Below are 22,450 nucleotides of genomic sequence, written 5' to 3'. Positions count from 1 at the left end.
CCTCCGTCTGGCTGCCGAGGGAGCTCCCTCCTGTCCTGAGTCAGGGAGCTCCAGGCCCCAGCGCCTTCCTTCCCTGCAGGGATGATGAGCTGTTCCAGTACTTGCTGCAGCTGGTGCAGGTGCTAAAGTACGAGTCCTACCTGGACTGCGAGCTGACCAAATTCCTGCTGGACCGGGCCCTGGCCAACCGCAAGATCGGCCACTTCCTTTTCTGGCACCTCCGGTAGCGGGACTCGCCCCAGCCGTTCTGTGGGAATCCCAGCCCCTGAGTCACCCCGGAAGGCCATGGGGGACGTTTCCAGCAGGCCTGGATGTCCTGGCCTCGCTAGGTCCTGCTGGGTGGGAAGGGCTGCGTGGTCCTGCCTGGTGAGGCTCAGCCCTCCCTTCCCCTTCCAGCTCTGAGATGCACGTGCCGTCAGTGGCCCTGCGCTTCGGCCTCATCTTGGAGGCCTACTGCAGGGGCAGCACCCACCACATGAAGGTGCTGATGAAGCAGGTGAGGCTCAGGGCCCTGGGGATGGGCAGGGGCGGCCCTGAGCCTCTGAGAATCCCCAGGGCCGGGCGGAGGCTGGGACCTGCCCACTGCCACTCTCCCATCTGCCCACCAGGGGGAAGCACTGAGCAAACTGAAGGCACTGAACGACTTCGTCAAGCTGAGCTCTCAGAAGACCCCCAAGCCCCAGACGAAGGAGCTGATGCACTTGTGCATGCGGCAGGAGGCCTACCTAGAGGCCCTCTCCCACCTGCAGTCCCCACTCGACCCCAGCACCCTGCTGGCTGAAGTCTGGTGAGCCCAAGCCCCACCATGAGGGCTCCTCCCACCCCTGGGAGGCCGGCGAAGGAGCCCCCTCTGACTGCTCGCTCTCTGTCCTGGCAGTGTGGAGCAGTGCACCTTCATGGACTCCAAGATGAAGCCCCTGTGGATCATGTACAGCAACGAGGAGGCAGGCAGCGGCGGCAGCGTGGGCATCATCTTTAAGAACGGGGATGGTGAGGGCCTGGCCTCCCCACACCCTACCTGTGCTGCCCTGGGGGGTCCTGGGGTGCTCCTAGAGTGGGGGTGGAGAAGACAGAATCCTGGGACTTAGGAGCTTGGGTGTGGCTGGAAGCAGAGAACCTACCAGAAACTCATACTTCTCCTCCCACTGGCTGGTGGCACAGACCTCCGGCAGGACATGCTGACCCTGCAGATGATCCAGCTCATGGACGTCCTGTGGAAGCAGGAGGGGCTGGACCTGAGGTGAGAGCCCCCACCCCGCTGTCCCTTGGTGTCTGTGCCTAGCCTGGGAGTCTGTGCCTCTGGAAGGGTCCTTGTCGAAGGCGGCATGACCATCTTAGCTGGGGAAAGGGCTGTCCTAGGAAGAGCTGGGAGCAGTTTAACTCTAGGCCAGGAGGCAGTGGGCAGCAGTATGCATGAAGGCCACTCCTGGGGCTTCGCGTGTACCGTGCTCTGTTGCTTTAGTTGCCTGGGTACCCCTGGCTCCCTTAGCCCATCTTGGGAAGCAGTAGCATCTTCTCCCAAGGCCTCTGGCCGGTTCTATTCCAAGCAAACGTGAGCTTAGCCATGGTGCTTTCTGCACCTCAGGTGCTGGTGCTGGCATCTCCAAGGAGCCAGCATCGCTCCCTTGCTTTTTTAGCAATGTGGGCAACAGCATCTTCTGTGGCTTTTGGGGGCACCATGAGTTTCTGGGGCTCAGGTGGCCTCAGGGACAGCCCTTGACCATGCCATTTGCCCGTCCCTCTTCCCACTTGCCTAGGATGACCCCCTACGGCTGCCTCCCCACCGGGGACCGCACAGGCCTCATTGAGGTGGTACTCCGCTCAGACACCATTGCCAACATCCAGCTCAACAAGAGCAACATGGCAGCCACAGCCGCCTTCAACAAGGATGCCCTGCTCAACTGGCTGAAGTCCAAGAACCCGGGGTGGGTTTCAGGCCCTCCTCTTAGAAAGGAGGTGTGGAGTGGGAGGCCTAGCCTGTCAGAGCAAAGGAGCGGGGAGGGGCCTCAGACCATCTCTGTGGCTATTTGGCTGAGTTGAGGACCAGCCTGTGTCTGGGTTAGGGTGAAGCAGGTCTCTGTTCCCCAAGTATCAGTCTCTTGCTATGCAACACCATCCAAAGTGCAGGGCCTTAAAAAACAGCCATTTGGCCAGGCACAGTGGCTCAAGCCTGTAATCCCAGCACTTTGGGAGGCCGAGACGGGCAGATCACAAGGTCAGGAGATCGAGACCCTCCTGGCTAACCCGGTGAAACCCCGTCTCTACTAAAAAATACAAAAAACTAGCCGGGCAAGGTGGCGGGCGCCTATAGTCCCAGCTACTCGGGAGGCTGAGGCAGGAGAATGGTGTGAACCCTAAAGGTGGAGCTTGCAGTGAGCTGAGATCCGGCCACTGCACTCCAGTTTGGGCGACAGAGCGAGACTCCGTCTCCAAAAAAAAAAAAAAACAGCCATTTAAGATTGGCTCACAAATCTGCAGCTTAGGGCTGGGCTCAGCCAGGCGGCCCTTCTGCTGGTTCCGCATAATCACTCGTGCAGCTCTTCTCATCTGGTGCCTTAACTGGGCCAGCAGGGTCTGAGATAACGCGTCTCATTCCTGGGGCCTTGGTGCCAGCTGTCTGTGATGCCTCTGCATGTGGCCTCCTCATTTAGCAGCCTCACGTTCCCTCCATGGCTCTGTATTGAGGGTGTGGGGTTCAAGATCTGCAGGTGTCTTCAGGCCTTGGCTCTGGAGTAGCATCTGCAAGCGATGTCCGGTGTTGTGTTCTCCATGTTCTGTTGGTCAAAGCAAATCACAGGGCCAGATTCAAGGGGAGAGGGAGTAATAACCCACTTCTTGGTAGGAGGAGCTGCAAAATGGTGTGGCCATGGTTTTCAATCTTCCCCACCCAGGGAGGCCCTGGATCGAGCCATTGAGGAGTTCACCCTCTCCTGTGCTGGCTACTGTGTGGCCACATACGTGCTGGGCATCGGCGATCGGCACAGTGACAACATCATGATCCGAGAGAGTGGGCAGGTATAGGGGGTGGTGCTGGCAGCTGCTGCGGGGACCCCAGCCTGCTGGCCCTTCTGCCCGGCACACAGCTCTGTGAGGGGTCCCCCAGCCCTGCTGGCTTCTGTCTCCCCTGGATTCTCTCCTCTCTGACACCTTCTCAATCCTCCCCCTCCTCTCCTCTCCCCTCAGCTGTTCCACATTGATTTTGGCCACTTTCTGGGGAATTTCAAGACCAAGTTTGGAATCAACCGCGAGCGTGTCCCATTCATCCTCACCTATGACTTTGTCCATGTGATTCAGCAGGGGAAGACTAATAATAGTGAGAAATTTGAAAGGTGAGAGTGCCTGAGCCCCACCAGATGCCCCTCAGTGTGGGGCCCCAGGGAACAAGGCAGAGGTTCCTAGGCAGGGTGCAGGATGGGGCTCAGCTCTCAGCCCCAAACTTGGCCCCTCACCCCAGCTGGTGATGGGTTTGGAACATGCCCCTGCTCCGCCCTGCAGTGCCCCTTTTGGGCAATGTGGGCAGGTTTGTGGGTCGTATAGCAGGAGGCTGGCTGGGGCATGGGGGTCAGTTAGAAGAACCGGGGGCCTTGTGTCCACCCATTTCCAGGGCAAGGGCAGGTGCCTTCAGGGAAGGGGCTGGTTGAATGCAGAGCGGCCCTCTGGCCTGTGGCTGGGAGGTCCCAGAGCCTCACCTCCTGTGCCCCCCACCTGCAGGTTCCGGGGCTACTGTGAAAGGGCCTACACCATCCTGCGGCGCCACGGGCTTCTCTTCCTCCACCTCTTTGCCCTGATGCGGGCGGCAGGCCTGCCTGAGCTCAGCTGCTCCAAAGACATCCAGTACCTCAAGGTATGTGCCGGGCAGGAGTCTTCTATCGCCAATGGCCTTCCAAGGCCTGCCCCCGAGCAATTTGACCTAGGAGGGCCCTGAGTGCAGCAGGCCCCAAAGGGCACTGAGCTCTGAGTGCCTTATGCCATCCCAGGACCCAGCAGTAGGGTTGGTGGGCACTGGAGGGGAAAGTGGCTGGAGCAGAGTTGAGCCACCTGGGCATGGTTCCACCTAGTGGCAGATGTGTAGCGACCTCTCCGAGTTGGGCCACTGTGCTCAGGGGCTGTGGGGCTTTCAGGTATCCACTGGACCACATGAGATCTGGCTCCCTCTGCCTTCTAAAAGATATTTTTCGGCCGGGCGCAGTGGCTCACGCCTGTAATCCCAGCACTTTGGGAGGCCAAGGTGGGCGGATCACCTGAGGTCAGGAGTTTGAGACCAGCCTGACCAACATGGAGAAACCCCATCTCTACTAAAAATACAAAATTAGCCGGGCATGATGGTGCACACCTGTAATCCTAGCACTTTGGGAGGCCGAGGCAGGTGGATCATGAGGTCAGGAGTTCGAGACCAGTCTGACCAACATGGTGAAACCCTGTCTCTACTAAAAATAGAAAAGTTAGCCAGGTGTGGTAGCAGGCACCTCTAATCCCAGCTACTCAGGAGGCTGAGGCAGAAGAATCACTTGAACCTTGGGGGCAGAGGTTGCAGTGAGCCGAGATCGTGCCACTGCACTCCAGCCTGGGCGACAGAGTAAGACTGTCTCAAAAAAAAAAAATAAATAAATAAATATATATATATATATATATATATTTATATATATTTTTCCCTTGCTGTGTCCTCTCCATGTGAGAAGGTAGGGTGGGGCGGTGAGGCTGCTGGGGCCACACATGCTTGCCAGGACCTTCCCTCTGGTGTCCAATCCCTGCAGAAGGAAGCTGCTCCCACGCTCCTCCCAGAGCCACTTCTCCAGTGGGGGAGGCGAGGTCACCTGGGAACTAGGGGCTCTGGGGCCAAGACATCTTTGGTACCTTCATTTGAGGGTGGCATCGGAATCGAGAGCTTTTCCTGCGATGCCGGGGGCTCTCTGCTAACCCCTTCATGCAGTGACTCTGCAGTCCCCAGAGAGGGCCGCACCTCAGAGCAAGGTCCGGGTCCCCTTAACGCGGACACCGCTGTGATTTGTTTGCAGGACTCCCTGGCACTGGGGAAAACAGAGGAGGAGGCGCTGAAGCACTTCCGAGTGAAGTTTAATGAAGCCCTCCGTGAGAGCTGGAAAACCAAAGTGAACTGGCTGGCCCACAACGTGTCCAAGGACAACAGGCAGTAGCGGCTCCTCCCAGCCCTGGGCCCGAGAGGAGGCAGCCGCGGGCCGTGGGGACCAGGCACGTTGGTTGTCCTAAAGGGGCTGAAGAGCCTGAACTGCAAAAAGAACCTACACAGCTGCCTTTTGTTTACACTGGTTATTTATTTATGACTTGAAATGTCTAAGGAGCTAAACAGCCATAAACGGAAATGCCTCCTTTGTGCAGCAACGGTGCTGGGCCCCTCGAGGCTGCACCTGGCTCTCGGCTGAGGACTGTCACCCCAAGTCTTCCAGCTGGTGGATCTGGGCCCAGCAAAGACTGTTCTCCTCCCGGGGTAACCTTCTTCCCAGGCCTCCCGCCAGACTGCCTGGGTCCTGGCGCCTGGCAGTCACCTGGTGCCTACTGTCCGACAGGACGCCCTGATCCTTGTGCAACCCACCCTGTGTGTCCTCCCTAGACTGAGTTCTGGCAGCTCCCCAAGGTGCCCTGGGTACCCTCTAGATTCAGGGATGTTTGCGCTCCACTTTTCAAGTGGGTCTTGGGTACGAGGATTCCCTCACCTCTCTCTGCTGTAAAGTGATTTTGTTTGCAGGTAAGAAAATAATAGATGACTCACCACACCTCTACGACTGGGCAGATCAGGCCCAGCCCCATAAAGGAGAATCTACGCTGGTCCTCAGGGCGTGTGAAAGAGATCTGGGCCTCATGTAGCTCACCCTGGTCACACACGAAGGCGAAGGCGGGTCAGAGGCGAATACTCTGCCATTATCTCATTTTTTTTTTTTTGAGATGGGGTCTCAGTTGCCCAGGCTGGAGCACAGTGGTGCAATCTTGGCTCACTGTAACCTCCACCTCCCGGGTTCTGAGCCTCCCAGGTACTCAGCCTCCTGAGTAGCTGGGGTTAGGCGTGTACCACCATAGCCAGCTAATTTTTGTATTTTTAGTAGAGACGTGTTCAACATGTTGGCCAGGCTGGTCTCGAACTCCTGACCTCCAGGTGATCCACCCTCCTCAGCCTCCCAAAGTGCTGGCATTACAAGCCTGACACCGTGCCCGGCCCACTCTGCCATTATCTAAGCCACCTCTGAAAGCAGGTTTTAACAAAAGGATGAGGCCAGATCTCTTTTGGGAACCTGCTGTGAGAGTGCTCAGGTACCCGGAGTGTGAGAGCGAGGACACATGCTGGGATCTTTCTCTCTGACTGTTTAGTTTGAAATGGTGCAGGCTTAGTCTTAAGCCTCCAAAGGCCTGGATTTGAACAGCTTTAGAAATGCAGGTTCCAGGGCTTCTCCCAGCCTTCAGAAGCCAACTCTGCAGATGGGGCTAGGACTGTGGGCTTTTAGCAGCCCCCAGGTGATCCTCACGTATCAACCGTGGACTCAGGACCTACCCGGTGATGCCGTTGATTTCTCAAAGGTCTTCCAAAACTCAACAGAGCCAGAAGTAGCCGCCTGCTCAGCGGCTCAGGTGCCAGCTCTGTTCTGGTCCACCAGGGGTCCGTCAGCAGCCAGTGCTACCCGCGGGGCACCTCCCTGGCCACACGCCTGTTCCTAGCAAGTGCTGAAACTCACCAGACTGTCTGCCTTTTTGAAATGGGGAAAGCCGTGCGTGCGTGTGTTATTTATTTAAGTGCGCCTGTGTGCGCGGGCGTGGGAGCACACTTTGCACAGCCACAGCGTTTCTGGTTTGGGTGTACAGTCTTGTGTGCCTGGCGAGAAGAATATTTTCTATTTTTTTAAGTCATTTCATGTTTCTGTCTGGGGAAGGCGAGTTGTCAGTATCACTGATGTGGGTTGAGACCAGCACTCTGTGAAACCTTGAAATGAGAAGTAAATGCAGATGAAAAGAAAGAAAAAGCCTTTTTATATTCTTATGTTCTCGGCTCAAAAAGAAACAAGGGAGTGCAGGTTTAAAACCAAAACAGGAGAGAAGACAAACCCCGCTCCGGCTGGAGTTAGAACCAGAACTTTATTGTAGCAGATACACTTTCTGACCTGTCACTCATCAATATACACATCTGCGAAGGGAAACCGCGCAGTGACAGCATGAGGACGTCCCCTGGGCGTGTCTGTCCGCTGTCTAAACGGAGCAGCTACAGGGACAGGACATGGAGGATGGCCACACACAGCACAGCACAGCCACCAGTGTCCTCAGAACCAGCAGTCAGGGTCACAGAACAGTATTCAGAATGATTGCCCACCCGTTTTAGAAATCTAAAAGTTTACATGTAACTAAGAGCAAAGTGCTATGTGGGTTTTAGACCATGACTGTTTTCTCTCCTTTTGCCCTACCACCAAGCACAGCAGCAGGGCTCCTGGGGGAGAGGGATTTCAACCCCCCCGGTGGCAGGAGGCATCCCCCGGGGGCGGGGGCTCTGGGGAGGAGACAGGAGAGAACAGGCTGTTTTGGAAAATTCCAGCACTTTGCCTTCAGGCCATGGGTCTCTGCTGGACGTTCTGAGTACGGATCACTCAGGCCTCCTACCTTCTCCGAAGGGAGTGGTCAGCCGGTCTGCAGGACACCTGTCAGTGTCTCCTTTTACCAGCAGGGAAATGCACATCTAAGCATAAACCACAAGGCTGCACACGGTGAGACCAGGCCACTGCGCAGGGAGCTGCTGTCGGAGGAGTGTGGAAAAGGGGCCAGGGACCCCGCACCCCCGGACCCCACGCCAAATTAGGAACAGGTCGAATCCCAAAGGTGAAGCCCGGCTACTTGTAGCTGCCAAAGGGCGGCCCTGATCCAGTCTCTTGAGCAGCACAGCTAAAGGCCTGTGACCCTGACTCCCGGCCACACTCAGACCTGAGCAGGGGCTGGGATGGGGCTGGGCCTCTCCCTTCAGGGTCGGGGGAGGGAGGGCCCGGTGGGAAGAGCCCGTGCTCAGAGCTCTGAACTTGACTTTACATTCCAGTCCCGGGTTACACTAGCACAAAGGACACAAGGAATCCGATTTATTTACAAAATATTAAAAAGTCAGTTAATCATCTACACAGTACCCCCCATCCTGCCATTATTTATACATGCACTAGTTTGGAAAAAATAAAAACTTTTTTTAAAAAAAGAAAAAAATGATTACCAGGTGGGAGTGAGCATGTTTTACCCTTTGTCAACGAGTCCAGCTGGCATGGCTTTTCTGGAGTGCGAGGGGCCAGCGTCCTCTCCCCGGGGCGGGGGAGACTCCAGACACAAATGCAGGGCCTGAGGCGCTGCGAGGCCCCTGTGCGAGCCGGATGGCGGCCAGAGAGGACGTGTCGGCTCCTCGTGGGACTGAAGAGAGCGACCAGGCAGAGGGCAGGCGGGAGCCTAGGGTCCTACACACCAAGCACGGCGACGATCGTGGCGGGGAGGGGTCTGCACACCTACTGGCTGAAATAACTTTGTACATCGTGGACCCTTGGGACTGGGAGAACAGATGGCAGCAGAGTCTTTGGAAGCAGAAACCAAAGTGGCTGGGTGCGCGGGTCAGTAGCTGAGGGTGGAGTCATCCCATTCCAGCTGCTGCTGCCGGGTCGCGTTCTGGGGGTCGCCCTGCTCCCCCTCCTCCTCCTCGCTGCTCTCCGACTCTGCACTGGTGATGTCATCTTCTTCCTCGCCGTCCTCGCTCTCCTCTTCCTCCTCCTCCTCCTCCTCCTCCTCACTGCTATGCTGGTCCTCGTAGGTCTGGCAAGGAGAGGTCACGGCCACGTGAGTCCGGCCCTGCCCACAGCCCCGTCACCCGGCATTCTCTTCTCCACAGCCACAGAGGAAGGAGAACTTGCCCCAGCGTCTCCCTCCCCAGCGACAGAGTAGCCAGAAGTGAAGGGAAGGCCAAGCGCAGTGGCTCACGCCTGTAATCCCCGCACTTTGGGAGGCCGAGGTGGGCGGATCACGAGGTCAGGAGATCGAGACCATCCTGGCTAACACGGTGAAACCCCGTCTCTACTAAAAGTACAAAAAATTAGCCGGGCATAGTGGCGGGCGCCTGTAGTCCCAGCTACTTGGGAGGCTGAGGCAGGAGAATGGCGTGAACCTGTGAGGCGGAGCTTGCAGTGAGCCAAGATGGTGCCACTGCACTCCAGCCTGGGCAACAGAGCGAGACTCCATCTCAACAACAACAAAAAAGAAGTGAAGGGAAAACAAAGCTCCAGTCAGTACCCATGGAGTCACCCACATACAAAGCAGCTGGGGACAGCACCTCGGCTACCCCACCAGAGAACTCTCTCAGGAGTCCCATGGCCCAGGAGCGCCCAGCCCTGGCACGGCTCATCTCCACACTTAGTAGGCAGCACGGCCTTGAATAAGGCCTCTCTGAGCCTCGGTTTACCCATGAAGACACCTAAGCCCCAGGCTTGCTGAGCAGATGATGCGATGGAAAGCGTGTGAACCCGAAGGAGCCGCGCCATACTGACCTCTCGGAGGCCCTGGCCTGTACTGCCTCTCAGTCTTGGAGGTCGCCTGCCCGCTCCTACCTCCATGGGGTTGACGGTGATGGTCAAGGCGGAGTCGTCCCAGTCCATCTCGTTCTCCTTCCCGGTGTCCTGATCCCGCATGGTCCGCTGATGTGCGGCACGGATCCGAAACACCCCCAGGATGATCATGAACACCAGGAAGCTGACGCACACCACAATCACAACGGTCGCAGTGCTGGGGACGACTGTGGGAGAACGAGGGGGCGGGCGTGAGTGAGGTCACTCAGCCCAGAGGGCCACCGTGCCCTTGACCTCCTCGGCTGTGCCCGGTCAAAACGGTCTGGACAGCATGCTTCATCTGAACCCAGAGGCCAGGAGGAAATACCAGGAAAAGCTCAGCATGGGCCTTGAATCTGGCTCGGCCACATCCTGCTCTATGGCTGCGGGTGGCGTCATCTGCTCTCTGTGAGGACTTTCGTTTTCTTGTGTGTGACGGGGAATAACGGGGACAGGGACTGACCGGCAGTCATGCTGAGCAGGAGGCTGTGCCCACGGTGGGGTGGGGGCAGGGCGGACGGCATGGAGCATCTCTGCTCGGTCTCCCTCCCCTTGTCCTACCTGCAAATGGGTGGGGGTTGGCCAGGTTGTGGCCTGACAGGTCAACGAAGGAGCGGTGTTCCGGGTGCACGAACTGTGGCTGGGCAGCCATGTGGTTGGCGTGTTCCACAGGGTTGGCCGTGTGGATGACATTCACCTACAGCACAGAAAGAGAAAGGAACGCTGGAGACATCCTGAGCCTGTCCAAGAGGTGACAGTGGAGTCCCGCAGCTGGCATGACCAGTGCCACTCTGAGTGGCTCCTGGACTGCAGCTGGGGGCAAATGGAGCTAGGGGAAAAAGACAGAGAAAAAAAAAAATCCAGAGTAAGCAGTTAAAAAACAAAAACGAAAAAAGAAAAATAAAAACCAACCAAACAAAAGAGAGTAATAAGCACTTAGAAACTGCTGTAACAATCTAGTGTTGTTAGACATTCCAGCAATGTATCACTTTTCTAATTATTATTATTATTTGTTAAGACTGGGTCTTGCTGTGCTGCCCAGGCTGGAGCACAGCAGCTGTTCACAGACATGATCACGACTCACTGCAGCCTGGAACTTCTGTGCTCAAGTAATCCTCCCCCATCAGCCTCTCAGGTAGCTGGGACTACAGACAAGCACCACGCACCTGGCTGCAATCCATTTTTATTGCATTTTATAAAAGATTATGCTCAAAACAAGAGCAGAAAAACAAGCTGAGGGCCCCTCCCCACGGGTTGTTTGGGAAGCACTGGCGTAGACCTTTTTTCCTCAAACCACAGTCGTGTGAAAGACAACGCCAATCACTACCCTTGATTTCCTTTCAAGTCTGTTCCCCTTTGGCTCAAACAAAACAGGCATCGGTTCTGCAGCACCGAATGTAGCATTCTGCTCTTGAGTGCATGGTGAGATGTTCCATTGCTAAGAGTAACTTTGGGTCAATTTTCTCCAGGCCACAGAGGGCCTGAGCGAGGAAGCAGCTGCTGGATAGGTCTGTAGACGACCTCAGAGCAGGATGAGCTGCCCTCTAGTCAGTGTGACCTGTGAGTCACCATCACCAGCCTCAGCAGTACTGGTCCTGCCCGTGCGGGTCCCTGCGTGAGCCCCTCTCAACCTGGGCCGAAGACTCGACTTCATTCACAGAAGGGCCAGTGACCGGGCACAAATGCAAAGAACGTTTGGTTCCCTGGGTGCTGCTCTTTCTATAACAGCGTCCTTGGCTGGCCACAGTGGCTCATGCCTGTAATCCTAGCACTTTGGGAGGCCAAGGCAGGTGGACTGCTTGAGCCCAGTGGGGACAAGACCAGCCTGGGCAACATAGTGAGAACTCGTCTCAATCAATCAATCAATCAATCAATCAATCAATCAAACAGCATCCTCCTGTTTCTCTCATGGGAAATCTCAAGAAGCCCCAGAGGCAGTAACTACCACTTGCTCTTTGTCACCTCCCTCCAAGGTTCCTTTGGCTACAACTCAGGCTGAGGCAGCGGGGGAAAGGGGAGCAGCCCCCACCCCAGCCCACCCCAAACATAACCTGTCACTCCAACAAGCCCAGGTGTAACCTGCAGCAGGCCCCAGGCTGGAAAGGCAACCCCCTAGCATGAGCCTGTACAGCTGCCACCATGAATGCTCTAAGGGTTGGCATTTGTGCACATCAGGGCTGCGAATCAGAGCACTCACTCACTGCTGCTATTGGCCCTGCTCTGTGGGAGCCCTGTACTCACCTCCACCTTAAATTCGTTGCTGATGTAGCGGCCATTCAGCTCCGAGCAGATGAGCTTAAACTTCCGGTCAAGCAAGGACCTGGCGTGCCAGTTCCGATAGCGCAGGAGGTGCAAAACCTCCTCGTAGCTGGCCATGGTGTCCACACCTGCAGGGATGGAAAGGGAGAAGACTGCTAGGTGGCTTAGGGCAGGAGCATGGGCAGGGCTGCAGCCGTCAGCACAAGCAGGCTCAATCAGACACCGGGTTAGCTAGGCCAACGGGTCACACAAGTTGGCTTTCCAGCCATGGGAATAAATGCAGTGTGCACAGGGGCATTCTTCCCTCTGCGGGGGATATGCCATCTCACGCCTCAACCCTCCCCCTTCAGAGAGTAGTGGCTACCCATCCGATTCCTGTCCAGGAGACAGGAGTGTGCATGCAGCCAACAATGATCCCAGTGAACGTGCTCCTTCCCCATCTCCCTCTAAGATAACTCAACATTCTCAGATGGCAGGCGGCAGCCAGCCAAGAGCTCTCAAGGTCCCCTGTTGCGGCCTGGCTCCCCAGCATGGCTGCGACGGTCCCCTTACCTGTGAAGGTCATGCCCAGCTCAGAGCTGCTCACTTCGATGCCCTTCTGCTGCACGCGGGCCATGTCCACTTCTAGGCTTTCCTGCTCGTGGTTCAGCTCCTCTCCCTCCACTGTGACCTCACAGGTATCCAGGTCGTGCACGACCTCCTCAGACACCAGTGATTCTTGAACTGCAAAAGAGGCCCAACCAGAAATACAGTAGGAGCAGTGGGGCCCAGCGTGGCGGGACACACTCGATGCCCTGCCAGCTCACCCCAAACCTACATGGCTTTTGTAAGGACCAATGACGGAAGCCTGAGTTGCTTTAAGAAATGGCCAGATGCGGTGGCTCATGACTGTAATCCCAGCACTTTGGGAGGCCGAGGTGGGTGGATCACCTGAGGTTAGGAGTTCGAGACCAGCATGGCCAACAGGGTGAAACCCCGTCTCTACTAAAAATGCAAAAATTAACCGGGCGTCATGGTGGGTCCCTGTAATCCCAGCTACTTGGGAGGCTGAGGCAGGAGAATCACTTGAACCCAGGAGGTGGAGGCTGCAGTGAGCCAAGATCGCATCACTGCACTCCAGCCCGGGTGACAGAGCGAGCCTCCAACTCAAAAAAAGAAAAAGAAAGAAAAAGAAAAAGAAATGGGGGAGTTTCCTGTGTCTCGAGTAAGAATTGTGGGGACATTGTGCCCCCATGGGCTGACCAGCCTGGCAGGCACAAGCAGTGTCTCCCGCAAGTGCCCTCAAGCCCCTCAACCTCAAGCCACATCTCAAAGCCTGACAGCGACCAGGAAAAGATGCAAGACCCCTCCAGATGGGATTCCAGAGATCACCCTGAGCTCCAGCTCACGGGTCAGATTCCAGAAGCACACCCAAGAGAACACCAACAAAACACTAAAACCTCCCAAAATCCCACAAAGACAGAGCCCTGCAAGTCACACAGCCACAGCGGGGTTTCTGGCCGAGGCAAGGGAGGCCGTGCCCCACAGAGCACATTACCTGTGGGGTCCTCAGCCCCGTCCCCTTCAGGCTCCACTTCTCTCGTGATGGTGCTGATGATGCGAAGCTCAGGGAAAAGGAACACCCCTTCTGAGCTTTCAAATTCAGAAGCTGCTCGGGCAAAATGGTGGACGCCGCTCAGGCTGATCTTGGGCTCCTCGGGCTGTAAAACCATCACGTAGCCATCTACCGGGGGGACCGAAATGCAGGTGGCCTCGTTAAAACACCTGCCAGCAAAAAATGGGGAAGGGTCAGGGCTTTGGGAGCCGATCTTGGAGCCCACCTGTGCAAAGGCACATGGAGGTGGGATATACAGGCCCCTACTAACACCTGCCGGGGCCACTCCAGGAACACACTTGCAAACATGATGCATAAATGTCACTCAGATCTCTCCCCTACACACTTTCCGGTAACACATGATGGCTCACCTTTCCTTACAGAAGGGGTTAGGCTGTCTTAAGAACCTAAATATACAAGTGTCATTGGGTGAAACAGGCCTACTGTTGAAAATCAGGACGTACTTGATTGTGCTGGTGATTTTGAGTCTGCGAATTCCGGGCGTGGGGAACTGCCGGGAGTTCAGGTATGAGATGTGCTGCATGGCTTTATCCAACTCCCCGATGTCTTCTCCCTCCAAGGTCAATACCAACCGACTGGGGTGTGCTTGGATCTGAAATCACATCAGACACACAGAGAAGGGGAATAAGGCGGTAACTGCAGGAGCTGAAACCATGGATGCCTCTTCAAAGGGGACTGGCCTGGGGTCGATTGGAATTGCTGACTTGAAAAAGAAAAGCTCGTTTAAGTCCAGCAAACACAACTCTTTAACCCAACAGTAAACGGATCAATCACAGATGACTCCCTCATCCCACCAGCCTCTGGGGCTGCAGCCTCCGTGGAGCTGCTCCGTGGAGGGCTCCGTATTACCTGCACGCCTCTGCCACTGTCTTCGGGGACCTGCAGGTCCAGTCCCTCCTTGCAGGTATACAGACAATCGATCACCTTCTTATCTGCGAGTTTCCCGGAACGGAGAGTTAAGCCAGCCAGATTGCCTCGGAAATACTGGGTCATGTGCAGGTCACCACCTTCGGGTCGGGAGAAAAGGTGGAAGTCAGGCGTGCAGCTCAGCATCACCCAACTCACTTCTCACTCAAGATGGTGTTACCGGTGCTGGCAGCTCGGTGGATGGACATGCGAGTTAGTTCATACCATGTCCTGTTAGCCTTGCAATCTACATGGAAGCGCAATGAAGAAATTAAACCGTTTATGATCATGCACATGGCCTGGAGAAAGGGAGAGTTGGGGGCGCCTCACCTGAAGCCAAGAGGTTCCCTGAGGGTCCCCACACCTCTGGCCACTCCCCGGTAAGGTGGCCTACCTACCCTGTTCTCATCACCAGGGTGCATGGTGACACTTCCTACGCCACCAGCCTCTCCAGCCACTGCCTTCTCAGGTGGCTGGGTTCCACGTGGCTGTTTTCTCTACCTGGCACGCCCTGGGGAATGAACCCACAGAAGCGAGGCAGGGAGGATAAAAGGGAGGCTTAAAATACTCCCTGCACAAAACGGCCTATTTCAAGGATGCTATGGTATTGAGTCCCATCCTTCCTGCCTCCTCCTGAGGACTGCTGAGATGTGCAGATGTTACAAGGAAAACCAAAACCCAGAAAATGGCCCTTGAGAGATGACAACAAAGAGCCAAAAACAGGTTACACTAAACCTTGTTCTTAAACTGAAGAAGGAAAAGGGACACATTTTCAGCATGTGTCTCATTCTGGTACGGAAATCAGGCACTGTAAATCATCACTAGGAATTGAGGCTTCTAAGAAACGCCCATGCCTGTAATCCCAGCACTTTGGGAGGCTGAGGTGGGTGGATTACCTGAGGTCAGGAGTTCGAGACCAGCCTGGCGAAACCTCATCTCTACTAAAAATACAAAAACTAGCTAGGCATGGTGGTGCATGCCTGTAGTCCCAGCTACTCGGGAGGCTGAGGCGGGAGTATTGCTTGCACCCAGGAGGCAGAGGTTGCAGTGAGCCAAGGTCGCGCCACTACACCCTGGACAACAGAGCAAGACTCCATCTCAAAAACAAACAAACAAACAAACAGTCTATTTAAAATTTACTGCCAACCAGGACAGAATATCTAGAAACAAGTCTTTTCCTGTCTTGTGGTTCAGCCGCATGACAGTCACGAGGCGGCTTCCCAAACCCTGCCTGTGAGATTGAAAAAGCAGGGAGCCTCATGCAGTGGGGTCAGGGTCAAACTGGATGGGGGGGAAAGTCCCATGCGTGCACTGCCTGAGATGTCATTTGTCCTCACTCCAGCTGGGGTCAGAATGGGCAGAAAAGGGAACTCCATGAAGCAATGGGGAAGCGCAATGCAGGGAAGCGGCTCAGATGGTGTCCGGGGCCAAAATGCAACTGGGGCATTTCATGCTACACGTGGAATGAATCAGTATCTCATCTTTAAATGAAACACAATAGCGAATGTAAGGAAAAAAATCCAGCAACCTGCAGAGGCCACAGTCACAGGCTCAGTTTCATTGTCATTTTCAACTCCTGAAAACTCTGTGGAAAAGCAAGACAAAGACAACAGAAAAGGACCAAGAGGTTAGGGCCTTCAAACCAGACCTCGAAAACCAGGTGTGAGGCAACCAAGTGTAAAACAAGAAGAGAGAATTCCTTTGTGATCCCGCTCTGGGATGCACCCATCTGGATGCAAGCCTGTACTGAATCACCTTTTCCTAGAAGTGACATTTCCCACCCCCAACCCCACGCTTCTGTTTTCTTCTTTTATTCCACCTTCCCACATCCTCCTTGCCAAAACATACGTTCGATTCAAAATAAGATGAATGAAAGTATACACATGGCATCCGTCCCCCTCCCCAGTCCGTGCTATGAAGTGGGACACTCTACAGAGGGTGAGCCTGGGCTGCAGCGCTGTTCCCGATATAAACAACACCAAGTTCCAGATCAACAGCACCTCTTCTCCTAATAGGGAGGACACTGTGCAGACAAAACGGCATAGCACACACGTGTCCAAAGCCTGGTACAAAGTAAACATGCGGAAGTCCGTGTATTTTGGAAGCTCCAAACAAGTTTATAGCTGTCTAGCGGTTAACCTTTGGGTGCTAGAGGAAAGAAGACATTTTTAATAACTTTTTCTGAATGAGAGGGAGATGCAGAGGCTAAGGAACCCACCTAGGGAAGCATAGCCTACTGTGGACCTGGGGACCCTAACCACCTTCAGCTCCTCTAGCTCCTGGATCCAGTGTCCTGACTATAACGACCTACCAGAAAGGCCCACATGTGGCGGCTGAGCACAGAACCAGCACTCTCCAGGTCATGTTGTAGGAGAAAGGCCGCTCCTCAAGCCCTGCAGCCCTGTAGCCCTCCCCTCTATGATGTGCTGGGGCCCCTTTTGGGCTGCGGCTGTGTGGGGACGCGTCGAGGGGCAAAGCTAGAGTTGTATCCAGGCGAAGCCCATGTGAGTCATAGGACTGTGCAACCTCCAGACACACCAAGATTCCCCTACAACACGCTGGTAGAAGGGAGTGAAGCCGCTGCCCACAGCCCAAGCTCTCCACGGCAAAGGTGTAGCAAAAGTGGCAGAATCCACCGAAAAACAAGAAGAGGAGATCCTCTCTCCTGTTAACTGAATGTTAAAGAATCTGTGGGGCTTTTGTTTGTTTGTTTTGAGACAGAGTCTCACTCTGTTGCCCAGGCTGGAGTGCAGTGGTATGATCTTGGCTCACTGCAACCTCTGCCTCCCAGGTTCAAGTGATTCTCCTGTCTCCCAAGTAACTGGGATTACAGGCGCACGCCACCACGCCCGGCTAATTTATGTATTTTTAGTAAGGACAGGGTTTTGCCGTGTTGGCCAGGCTGGTCTCGAACTCCTGATCTCGAGTGATCCGCCTGCCTCTGTCTCCCAAGGTGCTGGGATTACAGGTGTGAGCCACTGTGCCCAGCTATCTTTCATAAATTTCTAACCTTACTCGAGGTACAATGTTTCCACAGGGAGAAAAAAAAAATCAAAAAGTAATTGATGATGACATCTTGAAATGACACAGCACAGAGTCTAGTGCAAGGGTCAAAGTGGCAATCAGGAACCTCTGCGGTGGGTTCCATGAACTTGGATAGGAAAAATGATATGCTTATTTCCACTAACTTCTGAAATTCAGCACTTCCTTTGGTTATAAATGTAGGCTACACATCACAGCAGTGTTAGCAATGACTGCAACTTTTGTCACCAAAAGAAGGCACTGATGTTTGCCTATCAGGCCATAGCTGTTGCAGCTGCCACCGGGATCCTCACACAGCCCTCAGGACTTGGAACTTACACCACTGTTGGACCTGCTGCTAAAGCTGGGTCTTCATTTGTTAACATAAAGTACCACCGGTGTTACTGTTTCACAAATGTGGTATTTCAGGATGTTAATAACGATATTTCAGTTGAACTCACTGCCCTGAAATCCTAAATATTTATTTTGTAGACTAGTAAGAAGGGATCTATCCGCCTTGCCAGACCACCCAAGGGCTCCATGGCACAAAAAAGGGCTTAAAACCCCAGGTCTGAGACGGGCGCGGTGGCTCACACCTGTAATCCCAGTACTTTAGGAGTCTGAGGTGGGAGGATCTCTTGAGCCCAGGAGTTTGAGCTCAGCCTGGGCAACACAGTGAGACCCCATGTTTATAAAAAATTAAAATAATAACAATAATAAAAACACTGATCTGGTGGGTCTGAGTGTGGGCCCGGAATACAGAGGTTTTTCTTTTTCTTTTGAGACAGGGTCTCACTCTGTTGCTCAGGCTCGAGTGTAATGGGGTATTCTCGGCTCAGGCAGCCTCTCCCTCCCGGTTCAACTGATTCTCCTGCCTGAGCCTACCGAGTAGCTGGGACCACAGGCACACGCCATCATGCCTGGCTAATTTTTGTATATTTAGTAGAGACGGGGTTTCACCATGTTGGCCAGGCTGGTCTCGAACTTCTGACCTCAAGGTATCGGCCTGCCTTGGTCTCCCAAAGTGCTGGCATTATAGGCGTGAGACACCACGCCTGGCCCACAGGCTTTTCAAAGTAAAAAAATTCAAAACCCTAGCTCCTGATTAATCAGCTGGGTGACGCTTGGCTTGTTGCGTCTCTGGGCCTGAGATTCTTCAGCTATAAAAAAGGGATTTTAAGGTTTAGGTGAGATGACGTGTATAAAGGAGTTGGCACACAAGCTGCCACTTGGTAAGTACAAGTAACAAGCACTGGTGGCTGGTGGTCACCGTGTCCCCTCTCAGCAGACTTCCAGGGAACCCTCCCCATGCGTGGCCCTTGCTGAGGGTGAACAGAGCCCTCGCAGCCCTCCTACCAGGTCACCAAGTGATAAACACTCTGGAAGAGTCCTCCAGGTCCAAGGCACGCTTCTACTTCTGTGTCCTTTATTTCTCTGCCTGACTCTTGCTGTTGCCTCTTTGTCCTTGTGAACCTTTCAATAGACGGATTAATTCATAAAACAGTTCCCCCCACTGCACTCTCCCTCTGTGCAACGCTCCCTCCTGGGTTTCCGGGAAAGGTGACGGTGTGGTCAGTCCTATCACCTTTATGGAGCACCCACAGATAGAGCTACACTAGCTAGAGCGGGGCATCGGCCATGTCCCCAAACAGGATGTACACAGGAAACGGAAGGAAAAGATCCAGGACACGAAGGTAAGGCTGTAAGACGCTGATCACAGCCTGCTGCCACCAACCTAGTAAAGAGGTACAACTTAATTCTCGAGTCGAGGGCTGGGGGCAATGACAGTTACCTTGCCAGCAAGCACCCACCACGAGCTGAGTTTCTATCTTGGATGGATGGAGCGGGTAATCCTCAGTCACAGAGAAGGGCTCGTGGGACGTGCCATCCACATAGAGAGTCACGCTCGGGAATTCCACATTGAGGACGTAGTGGTGCCATTCCTCATCACAGACCTACAGAGGCAAAGGGAAGGGGAGGCGGTGAGATGTCCACTTTCCTTCTCATCAATGCCCATGGAAACCAAGTCACCCAAAACAAAGGTCTTCCTAGAAGGAAAAGGATGAAGAAAATCTAACCACAAAATATCTGCAAATACATCTCACCAAAAGAAGTCAAGCCTCTCTAGGGCATGTCTAAACTACGTGGCATGCATTGCTCACTAACCACAGGACACAGCCCAAGCAGGGAGCTGCCCAGTTCTGCTCTGCCAATAGCATAGCACCAGGAAGTTCCTGTATGGGCAAGCCGGATACTCACCCTCTAAAGGGTTGAGTTAGTTTGCCACTGGCCATTCCTTTTCTGAATAAAAACAAAAAGTGCCTTTAGGCCAGGCGCAGTGGTTCACGCCTGTAATCCTAGCACTTTGGGAAGCCAAGGTGAGATCACTTGAGGTCAGGAGTTTGAGACCAGCCTGGCCAACATAGCCAAAACCCATCTCTACTGAAATTACAAAAATTAGCCAGGTGTGGTGGTGCACGCCTATAGACCCAGCTACTTAGGAGGCTGAGGCACAAGAATTGTTTGAACCTGGGAGACAAAGGTTACAGTGAGCTGAGATTGCACCACTGCAATCCAGCCTGGTGACAGAGCAAGTGCCTTTAATCTCAGAATAAGGTATACCACAGTACATGTATTTTATTTTCCAACTCAAAGTTGATAATCTCAATAAATATGAACATCAGCTCTAAGCGCACCCCAAATCAAACTGTGTTCCCATCCCGTGATGAATGAGCGTGTGAAACCGCATCAGCCAGCTGCAATGGCGGGCCCCTTATCTGGGTTGTATCTCAAACAAATTGTAAAAACAAAAACATTTATGAAGCTACTTGGAATCTGAACATTGGCTATTTGATCATATTAGTAATTTTACTGTTAGTTTTTTTTTTTAATGTGAAAGAGTGTTGTGATTTTGCTAGTCTATCAGAGATACGTACTGACATATAGGCGTCTACAAGAATGAAATGCTCTATTTGGGATTTATTGAAAATTATTAAGTAATATTTGAGGGCATAATAAAAATTTTCAGCAGTGAATAGGGGTAACAATGAAACAAGACTGACCAAGAGTTGGCAGTTGTTGAAGGTATAAGGGCACACAGTGCTGTTCTTTACACTAATCTGTCTGCTTTTATATAAGTCTGAAATTTTCCATAATACATTTTTAAACAGTATATACTTAGAAGATACTAAATATATACATACAGAATATGGCTACCATAACAGAACTGTATCCAAAATGTCTACCTATGTTGAAAAATATTTTTCCAGGACAACGCCTTTCTTTAGTTTCTTTTCTTTTTTTTTGAGATGGAGTCTCGCTCTTTTGCCCAGGCTGGTGTGCAGTGGCACAATCTCGGCTCACAGCAAGCTCCACCTCCCAGGTTCACACCATTCTCCTGCCTCAGCCTCACGAGTAGCTGGGACTACAGGTGCCCGCCATCATGCCCGGCTAATTTTTTGTATTTTTAGTAAAGATGGGGTTTCACCATGTTAGCCAGAATGGTCACGATCTCCTGACCTCGTGATCCACCTGTCTCGGTCTCTCAAAGTGCTGTGATTCCAGGCTTCAGCCACTGTGCCTGGCCTCTGTAGTTTCTTGAAAATAATTATGGTAATAGTTTCTGAGAAATAATCACTCACATAAATAAAAAAATACACCAATAAGAAATGAATGCTACCCAGCCTGACCAACATGGAGAAACCCCATCTCTACTAAAAATACAAAAATTAGCACGGTATGGTGGCGCATGCCTGTAATCCCAGCTACTCAGGAGGCTGAGGCAGGAGAATTGCTTGAATCCAGGAGGCGGAGCTTGCAGGCTTGCAGTGAGCTGAAATGGCACCACTGCACTCCAGCCTGGGCAACAAGAGCGAAACTCCGTTTCAAAAAAAAAAAAAAGAGATGAATGCTACCAACTGGACACCCACTTCATCTTTCCACTATCATATACTTTTTCTTTTCTCATGTATTCTCTTTTACTTTTATCTATTCTATGATTATTTTAGACAATATTATATTTTAGCAACTGCAGGCACATATAACATGTCAGCTTTTGCCCACTAACTCCACAAGACAAATAAATGATGATAAGGCCAAAGGTTTCCTTCTCATCCCAACTCTACCTCAAAAGAAGAAATGATCTATTCTGATTTTAATGAGGTTTCTCATTTTACAGTGCTCTCTTGTTTCCTATAACATGTGGGGTTTTTCACAGGATATTTGCTTTTTATCACAGCAACTGCTAAAACATTAGCTTTGCGGCTGGGCACAGTGGCTCATGCCCAGCACTTTGGGAGGCTAAAGTGGGCGCATCACTTGAGGTCAGGAGTTCAAGACTAGCCTGGCCAATATGGTGAAACCTCGTCTCTACTAAAAATACAAAAATTAGCAGGGCAAGATCGTCCCACTGCACTCGACAGAGTGACACTCCGTCTCAAAAAAAAAAAAAAAAAAAAACCTCACCACCACCACCACCACCAAAAAGAAAATTAGCTTTGCAAAGGCATGACATCATCAAAAGGAATGTAACTTTATCTAAGGTCAAAACTGTCAACTAGTTCAAGAAGCAGTTTGTGTGGCACCTGAAAGGTGCCAAGATTGCTGGTTCCTTGAAAATTTAAGATATTCTGTGATGCCGAGAACTGCTGATTCACCTGGAGCTCCCTGGCACAGTTTGAGAGCCAAGGCTTTAAATGACACATAAATAAACACAAGGATCTCAATCCCAATTGTATTTTTTTTTTTTTTTTTTGAGACGGAATCTGGCTCTGTCGCCCAGGCTGGAGTGCAGTGGCCGGATCTCAGCTCACTGCAAGCTCCGCCTCCCGGGTTTAGGCCACTCTCCTGCCTCAGACCCCCAAGTGGGTGGGACTACAGGCACTCGCCACCTCGCCCGGCTAGTTTTTTTTTTTTGTATTTTTTAGTAGAGACGGGGGTTTCACCGTGTTAGCCAGGATGGTCTCGATCTCCTGACCTAGTGATCCACCCGTCTCGGCCTCCCAAAGTGCTGGGATTACAGGCTTGAGCCACCGCGTGCGGCCGCAATTGTATTTTATTTATTTATTTGAGATAG

The 22,450-nt window shown here is 53.0% G+C and overlaps 2 protein-coding genes across 12 annotated transcripts in view; one reads left to right on the top strand and one right to left on the bottom strand.

Moving 5' to 3' along the window:
- Positions 1-6,986, top strand: part of PIK3CD (phosphatidylinositol-4,5-bisphosphate 3-kinase catalytic subunit delta) — a 99,712-nt gene extending 92,726 nt beyond the window's left edge. For 3 of the 9 annotated variants that reach the window (XM_033228454.1, XM_033228451.1, XM_033228452.1), the window contains 10 exons: positions 80-223; positions 397-496; positions 609-787; positions 878-990; positions 1,162-1,240; positions 1,758-1,925; positions 2,892-3,015; positions 3,184-3,329; positions 3,712-3,844; positions 5,016-6,976. In XM_033228454.1, the coding sequence (XP_033084345.1) occupies positions 80-223; positions 397-496; positions 609-787; positions 878-990; positions 1,162-1,240; positions 1,758-1,925; positions 2,892-3,015; positions 3,184-3,329; positions 3,712-3,844; positions 5,016-5,153 (1,324 nt within the window). In that variant the 3' untranslated portion in view covers positions 5,154-6,976. Of the gene's footprint in view, positions 1-79; positions 224-396; positions 497-608; positions 788-877; positions 991-1,161; positions 1,241-1,757; positions 1,926-2,891; positions 3,016-3,183; positions 3,330-3,711; positions 3,845-5,015 lie in introns of all 9 variants that reach the window. The other 6 variants (XM_033228460.1, XM_033228457.1, XM_033228458.1 and 3 more) reach the window with 3 other exon arrangements.
- An 87-nt stretch (positions 6,987-7,073) lies between these two features.
- Positions 7,074-22,450, bottom strand: part of CLSTN1 (calsyntenin 1) — a 99,125-nt gene continuing 83,748 nt past the window's right edge. For 2 of the 3 annotated variants that reach the window (XM_033228461.1, XM_033228462.1), the window contains 10 exons: positions 19,169-19,331; positions 15,884-15,940; positions 14,299-14,456; positions 13,893-14,041; positions 13,372-13,598; positions 12,387-12,557; positions 11,817-11,962; positions 10,137-10,272; positions 9,579-9,763; positions 7,074-8,790 (listed from right to left, as the gene is read on the bottom strand). In XM_033228461.1, the coding sequence (XP_033084352.1) occupies positions 8,593-8,790; positions 9,579-9,763; positions 10,137-10,272; positions 11,817-11,962; positions 12,387-12,557; positions 13,372-13,598; positions 13,893-14,041; positions 14,299-14,456; positions 15,884-15,940; positions 19,169-19,331 (1,590 nt within the window). In that variant the 3' untranslated portion in view covers positions 7,074-8,592. The remainder of the gene's footprint in view (positions 8,791-9,578; positions 9,764-10,136; positions 10,273-11,816; positions 11,963-12,386; positions 12,558-13,371; positions 13,599-13,892; positions 14,042-14,298; positions 14,457-15,883; positions 15,941-19,168; positions 19,332-22,450) is intronic. The other variant, XM_033228463.1, reaches the window with a different exon arrangement.

This window comes from Trachypithecus francoisi, unplaced genomic scaffold, assembly GCF_009764315.1.
Source record: "Trachypithecus francoisi isolate TF-2019V2 unplaced genomic scaffold, Tfra_2.0 Lachesis_group12, whole genome shotgun sequence".
Taxonomy (NCBI): Eukaryota; Metazoa; Chordata; class Mammalia; order Primates; family Cercopithecidae; genus Trachypithecus; species Trachypithecus francoisi.
This window is presented reverse-complemented; position numbering and strand designations above follow the sequence as displayed.